The sequence below is a fragment of the Meriones unguiculatus genome, chromosome 10 (genome assembly GCF_030254825.1).
Source record: "Meriones unguiculatus strain TT.TT164.6M chromosome 10, Bangor_MerUng_6.1, whole genome shotgun sequence".
NCBI classification, from domain to species: domain Eukaryota; kingdom Metazoa; phylum Chordata; class Mammalia; order Rodentia; family Muridae; genus Meriones; species Meriones unguiculatus.
In genome coordinates this window covers 86,691,987-86,716,631 of record NC_083358.1, presented here as the reverse complement: position 1 = coordinate 86,716,631, position 24,645 = coordinate 86,691,987, and the positions used below count along the sequence as shown (strand labels likewise).

The 24,645-nt window shown below is 37.9% G+C and overlaps 1 protein-coding gene across 4 annotated transcripts in view; it reads left to right on the top strand.

Annotated features, from left to right (window-relative positions):
* The window catches only part of Dpyd (dihydropyrimidine dehydrogenase), a 925,939-nt gene that overhangs the window by 541,951 nt on the left and 359,343 nt on the right, over window positions 1-24,645 (top strand). For all 4 annotated transcript variants that reach the window (XM_060392818.1, XM_060392819.1, XM_060392817.1 and 1 more), the window contains exon 14: window positions 17,650-17,814. In XM_060392818.1, the coding sequence (XP_060248801.1) occupies window positions 17,650-17,814 (165 nt within the window). The remainder of the gene's footprint in view (window positions 1-17,649; window positions 17,815-24,645) is intronic.

Below are 24,645 nucleotides of genomic sequence, written 5' to 3'. Positions count from 1 at the left end.
CATTGTCTTCTTCTGCGGCCTGGTAAGGCTGCTTCCCTCTCAGGGGATGGTGATCAAAGTGAGGCCAATTGGTTCATGTCAAAGGCAGTCTCTGTCCCCATTACTATAGAGGCCACTTGTACACTGAAATGCTATAGGCTACTTCCGTGCAGGGGTTCCAGGCCATCTCCATGAGTCCTTGGCTAGAGTGTCAGTTTCGGAAAAGACCTTTGTGCCCAAACTTTTTGGATCTGTTGCTGTCCTTATGGAGCTCCTGTCCATTCCAGATCTTACTATCTCCCCCTTCTTTCATTAGATTCCTTGCACTCTGCCCAAAGTTTGGCTATGAGTTTCAGTATCTGCCTCGATACCCGGCAGGGTAGAGCCTTTCAGAGGCCCTCTGTGGTAGGCTCCTGTCCTGTTCCCTGTTTTCTCCCCCCTCCGATGTCCATCCTCTTTGCCTTTCTGAATGGGGATTGAGCATTTTAGTCAGAATCCTCCTTCCTGATTAGCTTCCTTAGGTGTACAGATTTTAGTATGTTTATCTTATATTATATGTCTAGTATCCACTTTTGAGTGAGTATATAGCCTGTGTGTCTTCCTGCTTCTGGGATACCTCACTCATATTTCTTACTGTCTTAAAAAAATAAGTAACCCAGATAGAAGTGGAGGAGGTCCTTCCCTATCAGTGGACTAGGGGAGGAGCATAGGGAAAGAAGAGGGAGAGAGGGTGGGATTGGGAGGAGACAAGGGAGGGGGCCACAGCCGGGATACAAAGTGAATAAATTGTAATAAATAATAATTGTTATAAAAAATAAAAAATAGAAAAAATAAGTAACATTCTAAGCAGGTAATATTTAGGAATGTATATATTTATATTATAATCTCAAAACTAAAATGATAGTAAAAAAAATATCAAGCAAATTAGTACAATAAAGAAGCCATGAATTTGAAAGAGAGCAATGAGGGATGTATGGGAGGTTTAAGAGAAGCAAAGGGAAGGAGAAGATGATGTAAGTATAATTTCAGTTACCATAAAAGAATAACCAAAACATTGTTTACTTTGTATGAATGCTGAGGTTAGAAGAGAGCTTGCAGGGATCCATGCTCTCCTTTAACCACGTGGATTCTAGGAATCTTACTTAGGTCATCAGGTTTGGCAGCAGTCACTCTTCTGATCCAACTCCACAGCCCACGTCCTGTATTTTGCAAGGACAAGTGAATGAGAAAATGTATGTCTTGGTATACTAAGCTTGGAACAACCAGCAAATACATGTGTTCTCTGATCTCCATCCTGTAGAGCAAAAGTGCAGTATTTGATTTGCTTTCCTCATCATAATATCTAAACAACTGTCGTAATTGAAAGTCCAATTCTGTATGTAGCAAAAAAGTCCAGAATTGGAGTTTCTTTGCTTCCTGAGCTATTAATTTTCATTTTGATTGTATTTGAATTCATAAACTTTTTTCCTATGAAGCTATATTGACCACCTTTATAGCATAACATCATTATTATATCTAAATGAAAATGATTGAAAACTTTAGAGCACTAGGACAGAAAGTTTTTCAAATGTCCTTCAGTTTACTTGTTTGCATTTCCTCAAAAGGGACTGCTGCAGAGCAGCTTAGAGTTGAGAACAGCTTTGAAAGCAGTTATTGTTCCAAGGCTAATTTTAACCTTGTGATAAAGATTGCTTTTTGTATTCAGTTGAATGTGATCCAGTAATTGTTTGTCAAGGCTAAATGCTGTAGGACATAATACATTTTTAAAAATGGTGTTTTGTAATTATAATACAAGCATCTTTATAGCCTACAAGTAAGAGAATGCTACGGAGCAGGGGTATTAGGCTTAGGGGCAAACAGACTTTAAACTTTCTTATTTTATTAATTAAATCTCATGGATGCTCAACTTTCATTTAGGAAACTTTGCAGACATGCTCAAATGAGTAAATTTCATAAAAATAAAACTTTTATTTCTTCCCATTCTGTATCTTTCTGTTTTAATCAATAATATACCAGTGGAAATAATTACTCAGGAAAGCTAGACATTAGGGGTATGTTTCCTGACTTAATTTTAAGATGAATTTGTGATTACCTGTGATTTCTTTTGTGAATCATGAGCTTAAGTCAAGGTTTTCAGGCAGAAGTATCCCGAATCAGAAATGTTTCCAAAGAGGAACTCTTTAGTGTGATATACATTAATGGCATTTTTTTTCTTTTACTATCTTACTTAGTAGTGGCTGAAAAAAAATGTTGGAGTCATATCAGAGAACATAATTATATTGTTAATGCCTAGATTCTCTGGGCCATCTAAAACATTCAGAATCATGTATTGATGGAGGTGAAGATGAATGGACAAAGTGCTTGAACGTCACACACACTGCTGACTCAAGAACATTTCCACTTTGTAGTTCATATTCTCTCTCCTAAAAAATGAGTGTCTGTAATGTGGATAAACAGTTTTGTTATATATAAAAATGGAGATGAAGCTGGACGTGGTGGTGATGCATGCCTTTAATCTCAGCCCTCAGGGAGTGGAGTCAATCAGATCTCTGGGACTTTGAGGCCAATCACCATGGTCTACAGAGTAATTCCAGGGTAGCCAGAGATACATAGTGAGAATCAATGCAATCAAACAAACAAATGGAAAAAAACATAGAGCTGCAATGGTTTGTTTGAGAAGAGAGCATATATGCAATTACCCATCAGGAAGAAGGTTTGTTAGGACAAAGGGCATTAAAACCAAGAGTAAGGGAACAATTGAAAGGAATATCATGGTTACATTAAGACCGCAAAGCAGGGACATAAAAAAAAAGAGACTTCTCTTTAGAACTTGAAAAACTGTCTCATTAAGAGTGATAGTTTAAGAATAAGAGATATCAGTAATTGCAAGATAATGGGCAATAGCCTGAAGAAGAGATCCATCAAAAGAAAAAAAAATCACTGGAGAAAATTAAAGTATTTGGTTTTATAAGATTTGTAAGGGGTTGCATAAACAGGACATTTTTTAGTTTCTGCTGTTTCTGAACATACTTTGGTGTGACCCTACAGTGTGTATTTGAAGTATGATTCATTTTCATCTTGCCCATTTGTGAACTATAATTTAATTTTTAAAATTTTTTTTCTGTGTTTTTGACACTGGGTTTCTCTGTGTATCCTTGGTTGTCCTTACTTCCTTTGTTGACTAGGTGGCTTCAAACTCACAGAGATAAGCCTGCTTCTGCCTTTTCGAGTGCTGGGATTACAGGCATGTGCCACTGTACACAGTATGAACTTGATGTTAAATGTCAGCCTGCTAAAATATAGAATCACCTGCATGAAAGTTTCAATGTAGGAAATTATCTGGATCAGGCTCGTACAAGGGCCTGACTTGGCAAGAAGAGTCTTGATTCCTAGTTGATGGGGAAACGGGCAGCCTGCTTTGGGTGGAACCATTCCCTAGGCTGTCGCTCCCAGGCAGAGTAAGAATCTGAAGCTAAGCTTAAGGAGGTAGGCAGCATGGATGTTTTTCTCTTTCTGTTCTTGATTATGGGTGGGGGGTGCTTGAGTTCCTTCCTTGATGTCCCTGCAATTGTGGACTGTAACCTGGAAGCCAGCTGATGAAGAGGAGGGTTGTAGATCCATGAATATCAGCTTCTTTGCCGATATACACTATTGTAACAGTGAACAGATTGCTTCAGGCAACAGACACTATATTAGGTAGTGTTTCTGAACAGAACTGAATTGCTATAATGAATTACAGATATTATGAAAAGGGATTCACTAGATTTGTTTTGATGATAGCCCAACAGCCATTGTCTACATGTAGTAGAGAGAAAAACAAAATAAACAGATAACTGGTACCAAGAACCTTGTCTACCCATATCATACCTTCAGTTAAAGGAAAGGCATTAAAAAGCACTGAGTCATACCAAAATTAAGTCTACTTCTTTTTTGTTGTTGTTGTTAAATTAATTTTTTTAATTTATTTATTTTTTATATTAATCAAGGTTATTTACTTTGTGTCCCAGCTGTAGCCCTTCCCTCCTTCCCTCCTAATCCCACCCTCCCTCCCTCATCTTCTCCCTGCCTCTTTCCAAGTCCACTAATAGGGGAGGACCTCCTCCCCTTCCATCTGACCCTAGCTTATCAAGTCTCTTCAGGCTGGGCTGCAATGTTCTCTTTTGTGGCCTAGCAAGGCTGTTCCTCTCTTGGGGGGGTGGGGTCAAAGAGCTTGCGGTTGCGTTCATGTCAGAAATAGTCCCTGTTCCCCTTATTAGAGAACCCATTTGGACCCTGAGCTACCATGGGCTATATCCAAGCAGGGGTTCTAGGTTATATCCATAAATGGTCGTTGGTTGGAGAAACAGTCTCATGAAAGACCCCTGTGCCCTTATATATTTGGTCCTTGTGGCGCTCCTGTATTCTCCAGGTCTTACTAACTCCCCCTTCTTTCATATGATTCCCTGAACTCTGTCGAAGGTTTGGTTATGAGTCTTAATATCTGCTTTGATACACTGCTAGGTAGAGTCTTTCAGAGGCCCTCTGCTGTAGGCTCCTGTTCTGTTACTTGTTTTCCCCTACATCCAATGTCCATCCCATTTGTCTTTCTAAGTGAGGATTGGTCATCTTACCCCGAGTCCTCTTTTTTGTTTATCTTCTTTAGGTGTATAAATTTCAGTATATTTATCCTATCTTATAGGTCTATATAAGTGATTATATACCATGTGTGTCTTTCTGCTTTTGGGATACCTCACTCAGGATGATCGATTCTAGGTCCCAACATTTGCCTGAAAATTTCATGATTTCCTTGTTTTAATTGCTGAGTAATATTCCATTGTGTAAAAGTACCACAATTTCTGTATCCATTCCTCAACTGAGGGACATCTGGGTTGTTTCCAGGTTCTGGCTATTATGAAGAAAGCTGCTATGGTTGAGCAAATGTCCTTGCTGTGTACTTGAGCATCTTTTGGATATGTGCCTAGGAGTGGTATAGCTGGATCTTGAGGAATCACTATTCCTATTTGTCTGAGAAAGCACCAGATTGATTCCCAAAGTGGTTGTACAAGTTTGCATTCCCACCAGCAATGTAGGATGGTTCCCCTTTCTCCACATCCTCCCCAGCATGTGTTGTCACTTGAGTCTCATCTACTTCTTAAAAAATGTGTTTTAATTCATCTAATATCTGTATAAATAGCTTCAAATACAGTTAATTGTAATGCCCGGACAATACCTAGTGTATGATGACATTATCCAAACTTGGAAACAAAAGACTTTGAAGAAACATTTGGAAAACAGGAGATTAAAAGAAAGCAAGAAGTAAAAAATGGGGAACAGAGCTAAACAGAAAATTCTCTGTAGAGGAATATCGAATGGCAGAGGAGCACTTAAAGAAATGCTCAACCTCATTAGCCATTAGGGAAATGCAAATCAAAACAACCCTGAGATTTCACCTTACACCCATCAGAATGGCCAAGATCAAAAACTCAAGTGACAACACATGCTGGAGAGGTTGTGGAGAAAGGGGAACCCTTCTCCACTGCTGGTGGGAATGTAAACTTGTACAACCACTCTGGAAATCAATCTGGCGCTTTCTCAGACAACTAGGAATAGCACTTCCTCAAGATCCAGCCATACCACTACTAGGTATATATCCAAAAGAGGCTCAAGTACACAAAAAGGACATTTGCTCAACCATGTTTGTAGCAGCTTTATTTTTAATAGCCAGAAGCTGGAAACAGCCCAGATGCCCCTCAACTGAAGAATGGATGCAGAAACTGTGGTACATCTATACAATGGAGTATTACTCAGCAATGAAAAATAAGGAAATCATGAAATTTGCAGGTAAATGGTGGGACATGGAAAGGATCACCTTGAGTGAGTTGTCCCAGAAGCAAAAAGACACACATGGTATATACTCACTCATATAAACATACAACATAGAATAAATCCACTAAAATCTGTACATCTAAACAAACTAAGCAAAAGAGAGGACCCTAACTAAAATGTTCAATCCACATCCTGAAAGGCAAAGAGGATGGACATCAGAAGAAAAAGAAAACAGGAAACAACCTAGGAACCTGCCACAGAGGGCCTCTGAAAGCCTCTGCCGTGCAGACTGTGAAAGCAGATGCTGAGCCTGATGGCCAACTGACAGGCAGAGTGAATGGAATTTTATGTAAGAAGTGGGATAGTAAGAGCTGGAGAGGACAGGAACTCCACAAGGAGAACAACAGAACAAGAAAATTTGAACACAGGGAACTTCCCAGAGACTCATACTCCAACCAAGGACTATTCATGGGGATAACCTAGAACTCTGACAATACAGCCACTTCTGAATAAAACTGTTAGACTAAGATCAGAAAGAAGGAGAGGAGAACCTCCCCTATCAGTGGACTTGGAGAGGGGCATGCATGCAGAAAAGGGGGGGAGGGTGGGACGAGTAGAGGAGGAGGGAAGGGCTTATGGGGGGATACAAAATGAATAAAGTGTAATTAATAAAAGTTAAATAAAAAAATTTAACAAAAAGCAAGAAGGTTAATTGTGAGAATTGTTTAAGTAGCTACAGTCTGCCTTTTTTTTTTTTTCCTGGCAAATCCCTCCTTTCCACAACTATCAGTTTGAAACACCAGATCTTAAAAATCAATTCTCAAAGCTCTATCACCTCAGTCAGTTTTTGCCCAAGACATTGGTAGCCAACAAGCTATCAAAGCAAATGAAAAGCTATGAAGCATTACACCATGACCCCAGCATTTTCCTTGTAATTATCCAGTGATTCAGTCTGTGCCTCGACTTGGCAAATCGCTAGCGAGTTTCAGAATTATGTGTGTAACAAACAGGAAAGACATGCTGATTGTATGAGGGAAATGGAGGAAGAAACAGCAGCAGCATAAAGAATCAAAATATTTTGTTACTACCTTAAATCTCATTGTATCGTTCCTATACATGTCTATTTCAAATCCCTCCCTCACTCTTATTAAACAGAAATAACTCTAACAACTAAAAAAAAAAAAAAAAAAAAAAAACAAGTCCCAAACCTCTCTCTCCTCCCTTCAAGTAACTTTAGGTCAGAGTGTTCTACCACAGAAACATGAATGAAACCGGAATGCACTTGACAAATCGATGTTGAGTCATCCATCTCTTGTGCTGCGTTCTACTATATTACTATTCTTGCCTTGTTTTGTCCTCATCCTTGAATTATAATTATCTAAACTATGCAATTCTCAGTTAACCTTCCTCATTTATACAAAATGTTCTACTTTGGGCTTCCCCTGGAGTTTGCGTACTAAGATGACTTTACTATCTACCTCCAATTCTCTGTTAAATCGCAACTGTTCTTCAAAGAGAGTAAGGGGTAAGTGAAACAGGGATTCAGATTGCCCCAAGTACCATGCTCCAGTATAGTAAGAAAAATGAAAAAAAAAATACTTTTTATTAATTTATTTTTTATTAATTACTATTTATTCACTTTGTATACAGCTGTAGCCTCCTGCCCTGTCCCCTCCAAATCCCACTCTCCTTCCCTCTTCTCCTCCCTTGCCCCTCCCCCAGTGCACTGGTAGGAGAGGTCCTCCTCTCCCTCTATCTGACCCTAGCCAATCAGGTCTCATCAGGACTGGCTACATTGTCTTCCTCTGTGGCCTGGTAAGGCTGTTCTCCCCTCATGGGGAGCTGATCAAAGAGCCAGCCACTGAGTTCATGTCAGTGATAGCCCCTGTTCTACTTACTAGGAAAATTTTTATAGGTACAGAAAGAAAAAGAAAGTTATAAATCAGGTTATTTAAAAAGTAAACTCATGGAAACAGGTAAGTGGGTTATAGAAAAGCAGTTTAGTGTCTGCTATAGGCCAGGGATGCTATCTAAAAACATCTGTAGCATTTGGGTTGATAGAAGCTGATGGCCTGTTACTACTGTCATAGCCACAGTATTTTACAAGGTACACAGAGGTGGACAATGATTGGCTATGGAGGTCATTTAACAGAGCCCAAGATATTTGGCTCTGGACTGTGATATTCCTACTATCGTACCTATTACAATTATGATCAGCTGATCAGCCTTGCAGACTTTTTAACAAGAGTGTAGCTTATTCGTGAGATTTCAGCTTATCTCTTTTCTTTTGGTGGTTTGTTTCTTACCAGGTTTCTAGACACTGATTTATTTTTAAATGATATTTCCCTCTCTTTACGGGTAGCTGGAATTTGAGGATTGAAGTCTTTGGCTAACTATCTGATGTATAATAATTTCTACTCAAATACTGACTCCTCTATTTTTCCCTATACCATCTAGTAAAATACAAGTAAAACTTTCCATTTCTTTCTTTATATGGCATGTTTTGAAACCCCTCGCTCATGTTTTTCTCTCATCTGTTGGAGCTGCTCTCATGCAACATTCCCAAATTATAAAATCAACTTAACTAATACCTTCTATCTAATTAGACTATGCTTATCCCATTGCTTATTCTAAACAATTAAGATTCTTTTCCCCCATTACTAATTTTTATATATATATCTAGAAACATGTAACATTTAGTACTGTTACAAGTCTTCATAAATAACTCTAACAACTAAAAAAATAAATAAATAAATAAATAAAAAAAATAAGTCCCAAAAGTTATTTATGAAGCATCTAATTGTGGGGTGGTATGTTTACTTCTCTTTTACTTTTAAGCATGTGAAACACTTTTTTAATTTGATCCACATACTCTACACATTTTGTGGGAGACTAGATTTTTTTTTTCTTAGTGTTTCCTGCTGGCTGTCACGTAAGTTGTCTATTTAACTATGCCTTCAGTGTTTTCTTCGTTTGTGAGCTCATGCACCTTTGAAATTTATTTACAGACACTTTCAGAAACCTGGAATAAAGTGCTTTATAAATGTAGGACTGGACTTTGTTTATGTCTAGTGACGGAAACAAAGACCATTGCTTCATAATAACAGCCCTGGAGATTCAGAGAAGCAAAAATGCAAGGCGGTTTATTTGATGATTGCAGATTCAGGCAACAGCCCTGAAAGGAAGGTATACTGACTGAAACCTAGGCAGCAGCCTTCAGAGCTGATTCACAAACTTTCCTCTTCCTGAATTAGCAGGAGGGTACAATTCAGATACCTAGGTCCTACCTTTATCCTGGCTCCTTAATCTTCTCAACAAACTGTGTTTGGGTTAATCTTTACATTTTACATTATGATCATTTTTTTTAATTTTAACTTTTATCTTTTTGTATATATTAATTACAGCTTATTCATTTTGTATCCCAGCTGTAGTCCCTCCTTCATTCCATTCCAATCCCACCCTCCCTACCTCATCTCCTCCCATGCCCCTTTCCAAGTCCACTGATAGGAGAGGTCCTCATCCCTTCATTTGATCCTAGTCTAGGGTCATTATAATTATTTTTAAAGTTTACAATATACATGGCCTTGCAGGCAGGGTTAACCAATCCTTTATCATTATACGTTAGTGATTTTCTGCTCTAGTTTATAGTTAGCAGTGAGGGCATTGCAGAGTCTGAGAGCCGGAATAGCTACCCAGGCAGATATTAGTAGGACGATCTAGTTCGATTCATTTGTAGAAAGACCTAAGGAGGCTCCAGCCATCCTTCAAAAGGAACCATCAAATTTTATTTCTATTGGAAACTGAGGTCTGGCAACACAGATTTGTTTGGGTTTTCATGGGAAACATACTGGCTAGTAAACATGATGAAAGAGTGCTGTCTATACCTAGCCTACTACTGGTCTTTTTCTAGTAAGAAAGTCAACAGTATCTTTTTTGCTGGTCCTATCTTAGAAGATTTCTAATACACCTATTACCACAGATGGGCCAGTAAGTCCCTGGCTTTCTCTTGTGTTCACAAGCCATCAGAACTCAGTCTGGAGCTCTCTAAGGAAGGATAACCCTTAAGGCAATACAGAACTCCATAACTGCTTTGTACTTTCCGAGCTCTGCTTCAGAAACTACAATATTTTAGCATGTAGATTGTATGCTAAAAGAGAAAAACAAAAACTAATCCCAGTGTTTGGGTTTCATGGAAATTCTCCTGCTATCTTTTTAGCCATGTTTCAGAAATGGTAGTATCCTGTCTTATCCTTTTACATAGTCCCTCAACCTACAGCGGTTTCATTTGTAGTGGCTCCTAGAGGAGAACTAGAAAGTTTACATAAATTTCACAAAAAGATATTGGAACATATTTATGATTTTCAATGAGAATTCTTTTCCAATACTTGAAAGTAATTAATAATTATAAGAACTGACTCATGCTTATACCTTCACAGCTGCTTTGCCAGGCCATAAAAGATTTCTTCAAAGTACAGCATGTGATCATCTTTCAAGCAGGCCAACAGAAATTTCTAACTTAATTATAATTTGGCAGAGTGTATCTAAAACCTCTTATCTGAACAGTGAACCCAATAATTTAATCAACCTGTCTGTTGATTAATCACGTTCTAATCCATCTGATATCGGTCCTGAAAAAAACTCTTCATCTGTTCCATGTGAAACTTATCTCTGAGAATGCACAGCTGCTGTGAGCGATTGGTATTAATAACATGAATAGAAGACAGAACACAATGGAGTCTCCAAGCCTGCAGAAGAAGTTCGAACTCATTAAAACCGTCATTAGGTACTCTCTACCACCTTACCCACCTCCATGTAATCTCCCATCCTCATTCTGATTGCTGCCTTAGCAGACTCCCTTACATTAATAAAAGTAACACCTAAGCTCTCTCACTGCTGTTTCTGAAGCTGACAACTTGATTAATTAATAAATATTTATCAAACTCTGAATAGCAACTGTAGCTGTAGCCTTCACTTACTACCCCACAGCATCTCTGTTATGTAACAACAACTACCCATATCAAAAGATGAGGTCAAAGAACAAAGGACAGCCATTTTTAGTTCTTATTTAGTTCATATTTGGTGAAAAAAAAAAGGGGACATAAAATGTTTCACGAGACTATGACTGTTTGCCTTTCTGTAATGTAATATGTTCACTCTCTCTCTCTAAGACAATTAGGGATACACTTGGCTGGGTGAGCACAAAGATCAGGTGCTTCAAAATCTCCATATCTAGTAGACAGTCAGTGCTGTCACTTTCCATTCAGTACGCTCCTACTGAAACACTATCAGCTTGTAAAGTTTTCCTTTCCATTTTGATTTTCCTTCCTGCTCCATCCACTTTTTCTTACAGAAGAAACCTGTGAGACCGGGCATTCTGTCCACCCATTCTGTGTCAGCAACCTCCGCACGCAACAAGTTCTAATGGCAAGTTCTCAGTTCAGTATGACACCTGGCAGAACCGCAAAGGTTCTTAGAATTTTGACTTTGTAAAGTGTTTCCTACCAGAAAAAGGGAAAGGATGGTAACAGTGGGCTCAAGATTATGAGTAATTTACATTTTACCAGGTAATCATTTTGTTCCCTTGACAGCCTTTTTCTGAGTTACTTATATCCTACCCATGTCTGTATGACATGTTTTTGTTGTGAATTTAGAGTCCTAATTAAGTAGTTTTCTCTGAAACTACTTACTAATTCCTCAGTTTCCCTGTGTTCATTTATCTGAACATCTACATGAATCCTAATTAACTCTGCTGTGCAGGAGAGGGCAACTAAGCAGAAGAATATCCAATTCAAATTAACTCTTTCAGAGCCTAAGAGTTAATGTTTGGTGTAAAGGGTTCCATGTTTAGGGAGAGGCTATACCTGTTTCCTATAAACTCAAAGCCAGTCCTGCATCCACCATGTGACTTGGGGCAGAAGATATCTTCTGGGTAAAGGGAAGAGTTAGAAAAGGGAGGAGAAATGGGGTAAAAGAAGAAGAGACAGCTGAAGAGAGGAGAGAGGGAACAAGTCAGAGATAGGAGACAAGGAGAAGGATATGCAAATTAAAACAATTAGAAGAGAGAAAATTTCCCTGAGGTATTGTTTCTTTAAATTACTTAAGATAGTCCTTTCTCTTAAAGTAAGCATACCACACTCCATCTTTCAATAGTTAACATGTTCAAGTAGATTTCTTTTCTCACAAAAAAATAACATTCCAGTCATTGTTATTATATCATATATTAGTAATCACTATTATTATTATTCTCTTCTCATATGCACACCTGAGACATAGTATTAGCTATATTGCTCAGTGACAGTGCAACTGAGGAAAATTATTAATTTTGGTGTCTTTCATCCTTATCAGCATGAGGATAGAGTTGTAATGAACCACTCTGATGTATGTCAAGGATGCATACTTTGCAGGCCCGCAGGAGCAACATTTCTAAAATGATAACTGCACCACTGCTTTGTTAATTCACGTAACGCTTTTAGGAGAGTGGTGCGATTCTCCGTGTGTTTTCCATACAGAAAAGTGTTCCTGATGTACACAGTGTGTCCTGTTACTGACTCAGGTTTTGAAGGCTAACTTATGTAATACACTCAAATGAAAAAGATGATTGGCTGAAAAGCGATTCTTACCTTACCTGTCTTACCACCTAAACCCATCGTAAATTTTGTCTAGTGGTTCTTTTGAGAGGTAATCGAGCATTGGCATGTTTATTCATAAAGTGAACAAGGGGAGAGAGAAATCCCACCGACAGAGTTATGCTTGAGACTGGGCCAGTACTGAATCCTCCTTTTGCTCTCCTGAGGGTGGTGGCGTGCTAGACAGACTGGTGGGTCTTATGTAACGATGCATTTGCTGTTGGACTAATTTACAAAGTGTTTTTCTTCTGTTATGGAAGAAATGTTCTGTGTCGCCCATGTATCTAGTAAACAACATATTTTAGAAAGTGTCTTGCCCTGTAGTGCTTTTCATATTTTGAAATTTTCATTTGTAGAATAGCTAAAATATTTTAATCCAACAAAGTAAATGCTTAGACAAAAACCCACAGTAGAAACTGTGGGTTTTAAAAGAGAGAAAAAAGTAGGTGATTGTGACTTATATCTACAGTCCCAGCACTTGGAAGGTAGACACAGTAGAATCACTTCTAGGCCAGCCTCAGCTACATTGCAGATTTTGGAGTAGCCTGGGCTACACGTGACCCTTACTCGAAACAGGAAAAACATAGCTTAGATTTAAATTCAGTATTTTCAAGTAGACAGACCTATCCTAATCTTCAGATTATAATAGCATACACTGCACTATCACACAGCTCACAGAACAGATATCTTTTTATGCCCTTCTGCAAGTTAGTTGTCATGTCTTCCCCAGAAAGTTTGTCTTACTCTGCTCTCCTCAGTTTAGCTATTTTCTTCTGTGTACCCAGAGAGCCAATCTTTCTTCTGCATTTCCCATACAGTATACTTAAGATTATAATTATATCACAACATTGTGCAGAACCGAACATAACGGAAACATATTGAATGGTTCTTATCCTTTCATGAACTGTCCTGTTGGTTGGTTGGTTGGTTGATTGGTTGGCTGGTTGGTTGATTGGTATTTTGTGTTTTGAGAGGCCCCTTTCCATTCACTGTCATTTATAAAATCCATTCCTTTTCACCTAATGTCATTCTATCCCAGTTCTCAGTCTAGTCTCTTATGACTAAGTTTTCTTTTTCTACCCATGTGACCGTTGTGATTCTCTTCAGTCAGGAGTAACTATGGAAATAGCATAATTCTTTTCTAGGGTCATAGAAGTCAAGTTAATGAACTTAAACAAATATGATCAGATGTTCAGCATCCCAGTCGTTACTAATGCAGTGAAGCTAGGTTTTATGATGGTGGTTCCATTAGCACATGAAGCTGGGATGTCTCCTAACACTTCCTCCTCCATCAACATCTGTTTTTGAAACTCTGAACATTGTTAATTTACTGAAAGCTGGGGCCATGGTAATTTATCTTTTTATAGATAATGAACTTGTGTCTAGTCTCACTGTTTCTGATCATGTTTGTTCTATTAATTCCCCTAAGCAATACCAATATACTTTAGCTATTAAACATTAAAGTACAAACCGGGTGTGATGGTGCACAGCAGTAATCCCAGCACTCAGAGAGCCAGAAGCAGGTGGATGTCTGTGAGTTCAAGACCAGCCTGGTCTACAAAGTGAGTTCAGGACAGCCAAGGCTACCCAGAGTAGGCCTGTCTCAAAAAAATAAAACAACAACAAAAAATTAACATGAATTATTATCATATAAAAGGACACTCAAATTCTCTTGTTCCCTGGTCAAAACTTTTAGTAAGTTATTGCTCAATTATTGAAATTTTTTTCAAATTTTTATTATTATTTACACTTTATTAACTCTGTATCCCAGCTGTATCCCGCTCCCTCATTCCCTCCCAATCCCACCCACCCTCCCTCCCTTATTTCCTCCCTGCCACTTTCCAAGTCCACTGACTGGGGAGGACCTCCTCCCCTTTCATCTGACCCTGTTTTATCAGGTATGAAACTTTAACTTAATCATATAACTAAGGATAATTGGTTGGGCTCCTATTATCATATACCTGCCACTTACTTTAGGCTAGGGTCAGATGGAAGGGGAGAAGGCCCTCCCCAATCAGTGGACTGGGGAAGGGGCATGGAGGAGAAGAGAGAAGGAGATCGGGATTTGGAGAGGAAAAGAGAGGAGGCTACAGCTGGAATACACAGTGAATAAACTGTAATAAATTAAAAAAATTTTAAATAAAAAATCTAAAATGTCTCAATCTGTAGAGAAAGTTTTTGGCAAATCAGTTGCAAGGACAACTCAACTTTAGAAAAACAAGCTAAAATAAAGTTTCTATTACCAAACTATTACTGGGCGATTGTTAAAATTTTGCCAATTTGGTTGAATTTTGCAAATATATATTTTTTTAATTTTTATTAAATTACTGAGTTACAGACTATTTAAAAGTTCTACATAGTACCTATCTACAGTGTTGTAAAGGATCTTTGTCATTGCTTATATTAAGGAAATTGAAAACTTGGATTGTTTGGAGAAGTATTTCCAACAGGGTTTGTCTTAGTTACTCTTCTACTGCTGTGAAGAAACACCGTGGCTGAGGCCATTTATAAACTAAAGCATTTAATTAGGGGCTTGCTTATAGTTTCAGCAGGTAGGCCCATGAACAACTTAGTGGGGAGCATTGCTGCAGACATGGCTCTAGGGAGAGGGGAGGGAGAGAGAGGAAGAGGGATAGAGAGAAGAGCTAGGTCTGCTGTGGGCTTTGGAAACCTCAAAGCCAGCTCCCAATAATCTCTTTAAAAGTGCCACACCTCTCAATCCTTCCTAAACAGCTCTTCCAACTGGGGACCAAATATTAAAATATATAGGCCTATGAGGGTCATTTTCATTCAAACTACCACAGGGTCGTTCTTGAATATTTCCATAAAAAATCATATGCATGATTTATGGTAGTTTTTGACATTATATCTCAGAGGTTGTTAAGAAACTTCTCTGTCTCTCTACTCATTCTCTCTCTCTCCCTCTCACTTTTTCTCTCTTTCTCCTTCTTTCTTCCAGCTCCCTCTTTCTCTTCCTACTCTTTTCTATTATTTTTTTTTTCTGGTAAATGAGACCACAGCATAAATTGATTTCTGAGGTTTACTGGCTAGGCTTGCAGATTATAATATGGTAAAATCTTAGGTCACAAGGGGATTAAGATATGTTTTTATTTCAAGACATGTTGATAGCTTTACTTCTAAGATTCCCAGAAAAAAAAATTCAGGCCTATAGCTGGTAAAAGAGAAAAGCCATATTTGAAATCATATATGCTAGCTCTTAAGCATGACTTATTGCTGTTTCAATATCTGAATTATTTCTATGCAAAATAAATTTCTTTCACCTCTTTGTAGGCAATCTTCACAGTGGCTTTTCAATTATACACAATTTAATTCCTGACTCTTAGTGAATAGGAGACTCCAGCCGGATTCTAAAGAGACTCCCTTCCCATCTTTCCATCTAGACTCACCTTGATGAACTGAAAAGAGTCTCTCTCCACCTCCTTGGCCAAGTCCTCTGTATAGGAACAGGTTTTTATCTGGGTTGGATTTATCCAAGAGAAAGCATTCAGAATAGCGGGTAGAAGGATCTCAGGGATAAAAGAGTGTGAAATCTGAAAACTGGAGCAGAGAAGAAAACCAGGGTCATTCAAAGGAAACATTTCCAGAAACGTCTTTTCCAACACTGGCAGCACAATAGTGCCTACCTAAAGAGCCACACAGAGCCACCCACGGGGAGGCTGCATACACATTGAAGCATTTGCCAGGATGGAAATTTGACCCGTCTGCTAGAGCTTCCCGGAGTGATTCTATTTGTCATTTTTGCGTTCATGATTGTGTAACAGGGTTTTTCAGCGGCAAATCAAAGCGAGGCTGGTGATATTGTGCACAAACACAATAGAAACGGAATGGCTTAATTAGTAAAAATTTAACTGGCATGCTTCCTATAAGTTAAAATGTACATATTTAAGGAGGCTTTTTGTAACATTTATACCATTTATTTTATAATATACTAATTTGAATGTAGAAGTGAATGTAAATTAACAGAAATTAACATGCAATGTGAAGAAAAGTCCTTTTATCCTCTGCAACTGTAGCATTTGGCACATTCAGGAATAAATAATCTTTTGTGGCAAGGGTATGCCTTATCAAACATATGCAGATCAGCACTAATTAATGCTAATTAAGGTTTCCTGTCTATCTAGTTGGAAAAACGTCCAAATGTTATGAAATCCAGTTAGTATGCCTATTACACTAATTGTTTTATATGGGGTGGTTCTTAATTAAAATATGTAAATTGACCTTAATTGCTATATACTAATGGGGGTTCATGTTATCTCACTAAAAGTGACAAGATGGTGAGGAGGGGTACTTAAAAGACTAATTCTGATAAATCCTTAACTAAATGACCTTTATTCAAAATTAATTTTAATTGGGAGTTGGCAAAAGAAACATTTTTTTCCTTCTTTGTTTCTTTTTGGTTTTAAGTAATGAAAGAATGTTATTCTTCTTTGCTAATGCTGCTTTAGAAACAGCCTGGGATTGGTAATTACACCTAACAAGCAAGTTAATTTTACTGTTTATATTTATCAGGAAGTTATTGATAATCTCATTTCAATCTTGGGAAGGGGAACTGTCTTCATGTTGAATATGAGTATATATACTCACATTCATCCCAATGTATATACATGATGGAATGTGAATAAAATATATATATATATGTGTGTGTGTGTGTGCATAGGTAGACATATGAATATATATACATATATATATATGTAATTTGACCCGGTTAATTTGTTAGAATATGTGTGAAAGTTTAATGAGCTAGTAATAGTATTATGTTTTTCTTTGTTGATTTGCATTTAAATAACATTTCAAAAAATATGCATTTGTCTTTAAACATTAATTCTTACTGGAGTTAATGATTAGTGTTACTTAGATTACATAGACCTACATGGAATTTTAATGTTTTATTTATTTATTTATTTATTTTTATTTTTGAACTAGAAACAAACTAAAATATGTACAGCCTAAACCACCAGGAAATTATTTAATTAAAAAGTTTTATTCTACTATGTACAATCTAGAACTTCAGGAAGTTAGCAAACGCTAACGAATATTTTATTCTACCATTTCATTTGAAAAGAGCATATGCTCATCTGTAATATAAAGCATGTTAAAATCTCATCTGGAAAAATGTGAGAAGAGACTTGGTAAAATATTGTCACATGGAAATGAGTATACAATAAAGATCTCAGATTTTCTTTGTAGAACAGAAACAATATGTTTTTTCTTTCATTAGGACATCGTGACAAATGTTTCACCGAGAATCATCCGGGGAACCACCTCTGGCCCCCTGTATGGCCCAGGACAAAGCTCCTTCCTCAACATTGAGCTCATCAGTGAGAAAACAGCTGCTTATTGGTGTCACAGTGTCTCAGAACTAAAGGCTGACTTCCCGGACAATGTAAGTGTGATTTAACATCTAAAACAAGAGAATGGGCACGAGTGAGTTGCTGGATGTTTATTTAAACATCCAATTCATAGGCTTATAAATATTAATGAGTATAATATATTTTATTAAAGAATCTGCCAGTTGCTTGGCTGATGCATAGAAAGATAAAGAAAGAAAGCTGGAGAACTCATAAAATCCCTCCCAATGTGAGGCTTTGTTATAAATGGGCACTGTGCATGGAAGAAGTCTCTACATAAGCAGAGGGAAGAGGAATGAAATACCCATTTTATTGAGTTGGTTTTCATCGTATGTGGCTGGTATTTATGAAGGTGGTGACCTCAGGGAGAAATTGCAGGCTATAAATCATTTTATATATAAGACTAAGGCTGAAACAGAATATCTTATGTTGGTTATTTATATTTCTTCAGTGGGAGATAATTTACCAAATAATCTTAACATTCTTAGCCTGAATGAACTCGCTATGTTTTGTAGAAAACTTTAATTTTAAGGAACCACACAGAATTCTTGCAGTAAAATCAAATTTCCATGAAATAAAAAGTGTTTACCTTCAGTAGTCTAATTGAGGTTATTCTTGGTATCATTCATTCATTCTCTCACTCCCTGCTCCTTCTGTCTCTTCCTTATTCTTTCAATGAGCTGTGGTGAATGGGAACTGAAGCATCCAACAGTGTGTGTTTATGTCATAAAAAAAAAATTATAAGAACAAAAAAGGACATGTTAATCCTCTCGTGATATGTATTTTTAAATATTTAAATACCTTTGAATTTAGTGGAATTTGTGAATGTTTCCTTATAATCTGAAAAATCAGTCTTCCAGGGACACATGCTGTTGTCCAGCAGGTATTCAGCTTGAAGGCTATAGTCAATCTTACCCTGAAACAAAATACAGTCAGTTACAATAGACATAACTGATCTTCCTGAAAACAATTCTTCAGATGTAAAGGGAACTATGGAGACCCATCAGAAATCTTTAGCATCTGCTCATTAGGAGTTTTTCAGGTTGGGAGCCTGATGTTGCAATTATGACTCCTGTGATACAGTTAAGTGTCTGCAACAATGATGCCAAGTGTTTGTTTTCTAAAGGATCCATGTCCTTTCTTTAGATGCTGAGCCCAAGAAACCCAACTGTGAAAACAAAAAGTATTAATAAGTATCCTAACTTGGTCTGTAGTACTGAATATTCAGCTAAACATATCCTTCTCATCACCCTGGTGACTAAGTACTTAACAAGCCGCTTGCTCTGTGCCAGATATTGTTATGAAAGGATTAAACTTATGCATTAAACTTGCTGGATGCTTCAACATCTTCATAAACTTGATACTGTCACATGCCCAAATTCATAGTGGAAACTGAGGTACAGGGAAGCAAGAGATCTTATTCATGACTGAATATATACTCTATCCCAAAGTTGTAGTCTGTACTTAAATTTTGCTTTTATTATCTATACCTCTCTACGTTGTTCTTCAAAATTCAACATTTCTTTTAAAAGTAACATATAAAACAGTATGAAATAAATACAATTCCCCTCCTCAAACTCCTTCAGTGTTGAATGAAACCAAGGTTTCTTTAAAAACAAATAAACAAAAACAAAACCCTATTTTCCTTATAAAAGCTTTCTTAACCTCACATGATACTGTCTTTGTTGTTGTTTTTTGTTTGTTTGTGTTTCTGAGGCAGGAATAAGTTGTTATAATAATGGGCACCAAGAGGTGATAGTCAGAAGACAGAGAATCTAGGTTGAAGCACCTGGCTTTCTGATCCCACAGTCAAGCAGAAAGGAGAACTTTAAATGTTAAATCACCCTGGCAACAATGTTCTCTTGCAATGCTTTTGTGTGTGTTTGAAAAAAAAAATGCATGACTTTTTTTTCCCAATTCTTTTCCCATTTAGATTATACTCATTAGTCTTTTCTCTGTATTCTTAGAACTCATTTCTCTCGTTTTTACTCCCCATACCAAAGATAACATTTTAAACACAATTAAAGTGGCATTCTCATTTGAACCCACGGAAAGAGCACGTGTGCACCCAGATCCTGCCATGCTGAGAAGACCATCTTCCCCACTGTTTCAGAATTACTCTGATGCCAAAGCCGATGAGCTGACTGAAGGCAGGTGACCCTTCATTTTCCAACTTTAATTATCACTCTCACTGGAGTTTTCCCACATCATTCTCAAGTGCGTGGCTTCCACCTTTAATGATGGGGATTGGATAATCAACCCACTGTGGCAGCTTCTAAGCAAGGGATAAGTTTTCTGAGAAAGAAATTGTGCCACAGGGATGCAGGGAACTAATATCTGTAAGCTAGGGTCTGTTTCCAAATGGGAGACTACCGTTGCTTATGAACCAGAGGAGACAGCTACAGATGTGAGGGGTCCCAGAACTCATGCTGTAATAGAGCCCACCTCCAAGTTAGACCTGCTCGGCTCTTAAATTTTCCTTTATATTCATCTGTGAATTAAATTTGGCATAGGGACCATTGTAGTGACAAGTTATTACTAACAGAGTTTTTGTTCTTGAGCTGAGATTTTGCAAAGCTTATTATGAAATATACTGTATAATTAGGGCTTACAGAAATCAGTTTAAAGTCAATCTTTTCACCCGTATTACAAAAGCCAAGAACTGGCGTATTTTAGGCTTAATAAAAAAAATTAAAAATGTAAAACAAACAAACAAAATAACAACAAAAAATAAAGTATGCCTTGATTTGCCTGAATGTAGTGACTTAGCAAGGAGAGACATGTTTTTGCATAATTTTGGCCAACTGGAAGTTAGGGGAAGGCAGTCAGGCATTCAGCAGTGAAGCTGCTGGTAAATAGACCAGACCAGGAGGAGGGCTTATGGAGATATTAATAGAGGGACAGTGGCTAGGTATTTATTCATTCCCTACCACCTCATCCTCACTGCTGGGGAAACTATTTCTCAGCTAACGGCACTGCCTGCAATTATGTTCACAAGGATTCTAGGTAGGTTGTTCACTATCCTCTTTCCTGGAGGTGTTACTGGCCAGTAGCCTCTAAGTGCAAATTATTAATCTCTGTGTACCACAGACTCCTTCCACTGAGGGTAAAAACATAAGCTCCTTTGCTTTTCAGAATAATAAAGGCACACTTCAGAATTATTAAGGTTATGAAGGATCACAACTATGTAAAAGAATGATATTCAAAATATATTTTGAAAACGGGAGAGAGGAAGCTGGCAAGATGGCTGAGTGGGTAAAGTGCCTATCTCTCAAGCATGTGAATCTGGATTAAGATTCCAGCACACACGTAAAAAGTCTGGCCTTGTGGCATGCATGTGTTAAGTTCTGCTTCAGGCCAGTGGTAGCCTGAGGGAGAGATGGGCTGATCTCGGTTGCTCCCTTTTAGTTCTAGCTTCAATGAGAGACCCCTGCATCAAAAAGTAGGGAAGAAAACAATAGAGGAAGATTTCTGACATGGACCTCTGGCCTCCGCATACTCTTGCTTGAATATGCACATTCTCCATATGTGTGTGCAAAAACATATGCCATAAATATGTACAAAGTAAGAGCGAGGTAGACTATAGTCATAACTTTTTTATTCAAGATTTTTCATTATTATTATTATTATTATTATTATTATTTATTAACTTTGTATCCTGGCTGTAGCCCCTACCTTCATCTACTCCTGGTCCCACCCTTCCTTCCTCTTCCCAGTCCCATTCTCCCTCCCTCATCTTCTCCCATGCCTCTCCCCTAGTCCACTGATAGAGGAAGTCCTCCTCCCCTACTATCTGACCATAGCCTCTCAAGCCTCGTCAAGAACTGTCTGGACCCTTTCTGTGGCCTACTGAGGCCACCTTGTCAGCAGGAGGAAATTTAACAATTGTCTTCTGTTTAAATTTTTAACAAGTATGTATTATACTTCCTTCAAACCTACTCACATTCTTTCGTCTCTTACCTATCTTTTTTTCTTGTAAGATCCTTTTCATTCTCTAGCAATTTATGTCTTACTTTCTTGCCATATATACCTAAAACTGGGGGGAAAAGATATGACATTCGACTTGCTTTCTTTTCTTTCTTGCTTTTTTTTTTTTTTTTTTTTTTTTTTTTGATACATGATCTCTTGTAGCTGAGACAGGCCTCAGACTCACTATGTAACATAAACTAAACTGTGACTCTCCTGCCTCTACCTTAAAAGTGCTAGGGCTACAGATGTTCAGCACCATTTCCCACTGATACATTTCACTCACTGATGCAGACAAAGTGGCATGGCTTGGGGTCTACTATTTGCAATTCTGATGCAGCAGTGGGCAGAGGCTTTCAGGTGGCCATATCCGCTGTATTATGTCTCTCCATGATTTCTGCCCGTGTCGATATGGATCATCCACAAAACTGACGTGAGTTGTGGCCTTCATGATTACAAATACTAAATTTCAGTGAGATGTTAGTAGAAAATAAAAGTATCATTCATTGACGTTCAAGCCTATATATATCAAGGCTTCTGTGGAACTTAGGCTGAAAATTCAATTCTAATTGCATGTTAGAATCACTTGGGGTTCCTAATGGAAGAGTGTGGTGCAGTCCTGAGTTCAGTTATTTCACAAACTGTGGTATGGACACAGTGAGTGCAAGCATGCGTGTGTTGTGTGTGTGTGTGTACATAGCTAGAGAATCTGTAATTTTTATTAAGCTCATTGGATGATTTTGTTTCCTACGGAATCAGCATTATTTTGGGACCTTGATATATGAAACTCTGTTAGAATTATTTACTAAGATCGTCTTCTTTTCATTTGGAATTGAGCTTCACATACTGATGTATTTATGAAATGCTAATCAGAGGAGTAGCAGGCATGGTGCATTCTCGTCTGGGCCAGTGCTACTGTGTAAGGCAGAACTCAAAATCCTTCCATCATACCTTGGGAAGCTGTGGTGCTTTGTGTTTTCTTTGATTTTTCATTTTTCTTTTTCTATTTTTTCACTTTTCTTCTCTCTCTCTCTCTCTCTCTCTCTCTCTCTCTAGTTGACATAAGTTGGTTCACCTGGAAGAGGGGGCATCCTTTGAGGAATTTTGTCTTTCAGATTTACCTGTAGGCATGTGAGTGTGTGTGGAGTATTTTATTGACTAATGACTGATGTGGGAAGACTCAGCCCACTGTGGGTAGGCCAGCCCTGGCAAGCGGTCCTTCTGGATTGTGTAATAAAGGCATATGAGCAAGCCAGATTTAGAAGACACAAGCCAGTAAGCAGCTTTTCTCCATGGCCATTTCAGTTCTTGTCTCCAGGTTCCTGTTTGAGTTCCTGACCTAACTTCTTCATCACAGATGAATGTGATGAATGTGCAATGTGGAAGTGTAAACAAAATAAACCCTTTTCCTGCCCAAGATCTCTGGATTGTGGTATTTTATCATAGCTACAGAGAACCAACCTAAGCCAGGTGGAATTTCTTTCAGTCCTATGTAAGCTAAGCGACTGTGGGAGCTGGCACAGTGGTGAAGTACCATGGCTGTGTTGGTTTCCAACACACACATGCTGGCTCACAACCATATGTAAATTTAGTTCCTGGGGATCCAATAGCTTCCTCTGGCTCCACTAACAACTGCATAGACTAGAAGGGATAAGCACTCAGGCAAACACATACACAAAAATAATAATTAAATTAATGAACCAAAAATATAATCCAGGAAAAAGAGAAGCAATGATATTCCAAGTTTTACTCAGCTAGCCCCTCAAATGTTTCTTTCTCAACTACAGACTTCCCAAAAAGAAAAAAAAATATATATATATATATATATTATTAACTGACATTAGGCAATATTATTTTGGCTTCAGTCTCTCCTCAGAACCCTTGGTAGCCCAGTTCTTTTGTTCTGTAGCTTATTTTCTCCTATAGAAAATAATGTCAACCGCTCAGTCAGACTTTGGTTTGAGCAGTTACCAGACCTCACATTAAATTCTCAATTCAGAAATACGGTGTCTACAGATACCATTCAAACACTTAGAATGTCCCTTGCTTCTTCTATCATTCAGCCTGCTCAATAGGGTCTCCTAACAGCCTCCATAAGGGCTGATTCACCACAGGCAGGCTTAATTTAAAAAAAAAAAAAAAAAAAAAAAAAAAAAAAAAAAAAAAAAAACATTATTTACTTTACTTTCACTTGTTTAGAAAAAAAATGAATTTAGTAATAGATGAAAGTATATATTTGCTGTCTGGTCAGCAATGATATCTGCTGTCTGGTCAGCAATGACCGTTAAAAGTTGGCAATTTAAATATCCTCTTATTGCAAACACCATTTTGATCCTTCTTTCCTCATAGCTGAAGGGGAATATTCACATGCAAAAATTCAAGAGTCCCTCTACTTGATTCTGCCTTCATTCCCTCTGGAGTTTCCTGAGCTTGTCAAGTCTCTGTTTCTATCCATTTCTACAAGCTGATTAAAAAGTAATAAATTAGGAAACCACCAGAGCAGCTGTTGAAGGGAAGGCTGGTGTATCCCTTGGAAATGGTTCCCTTGTTCACACCACAGTGCTTTCTTAATTCTGTTTATAAATTTCTGAGGATGTGGGTATTTCTCAGCCTCCCTCCTGTACCTAACTTGTAGATGAATCTTACCTCCGATTTACTATTAGTGCTATCTCATTGGAATTGCAAGCAATCTGGTTTATAAAATTAACATAATTTTTTAAAGATTTATTTTTTATGTATACAGTGTTCTACCTGCAAACCAGAAGAGGGCACCAGATCCCATCCTAGATGGTTGTGAACCACCATGTGGTTGCTGGGACTTGAACTCAGGACCTTTGGAAGAGCAGCCAGTGCTCTTAACCTCTGAGCCATCTCTCCATCCCTGCTATAAATTTTAATAG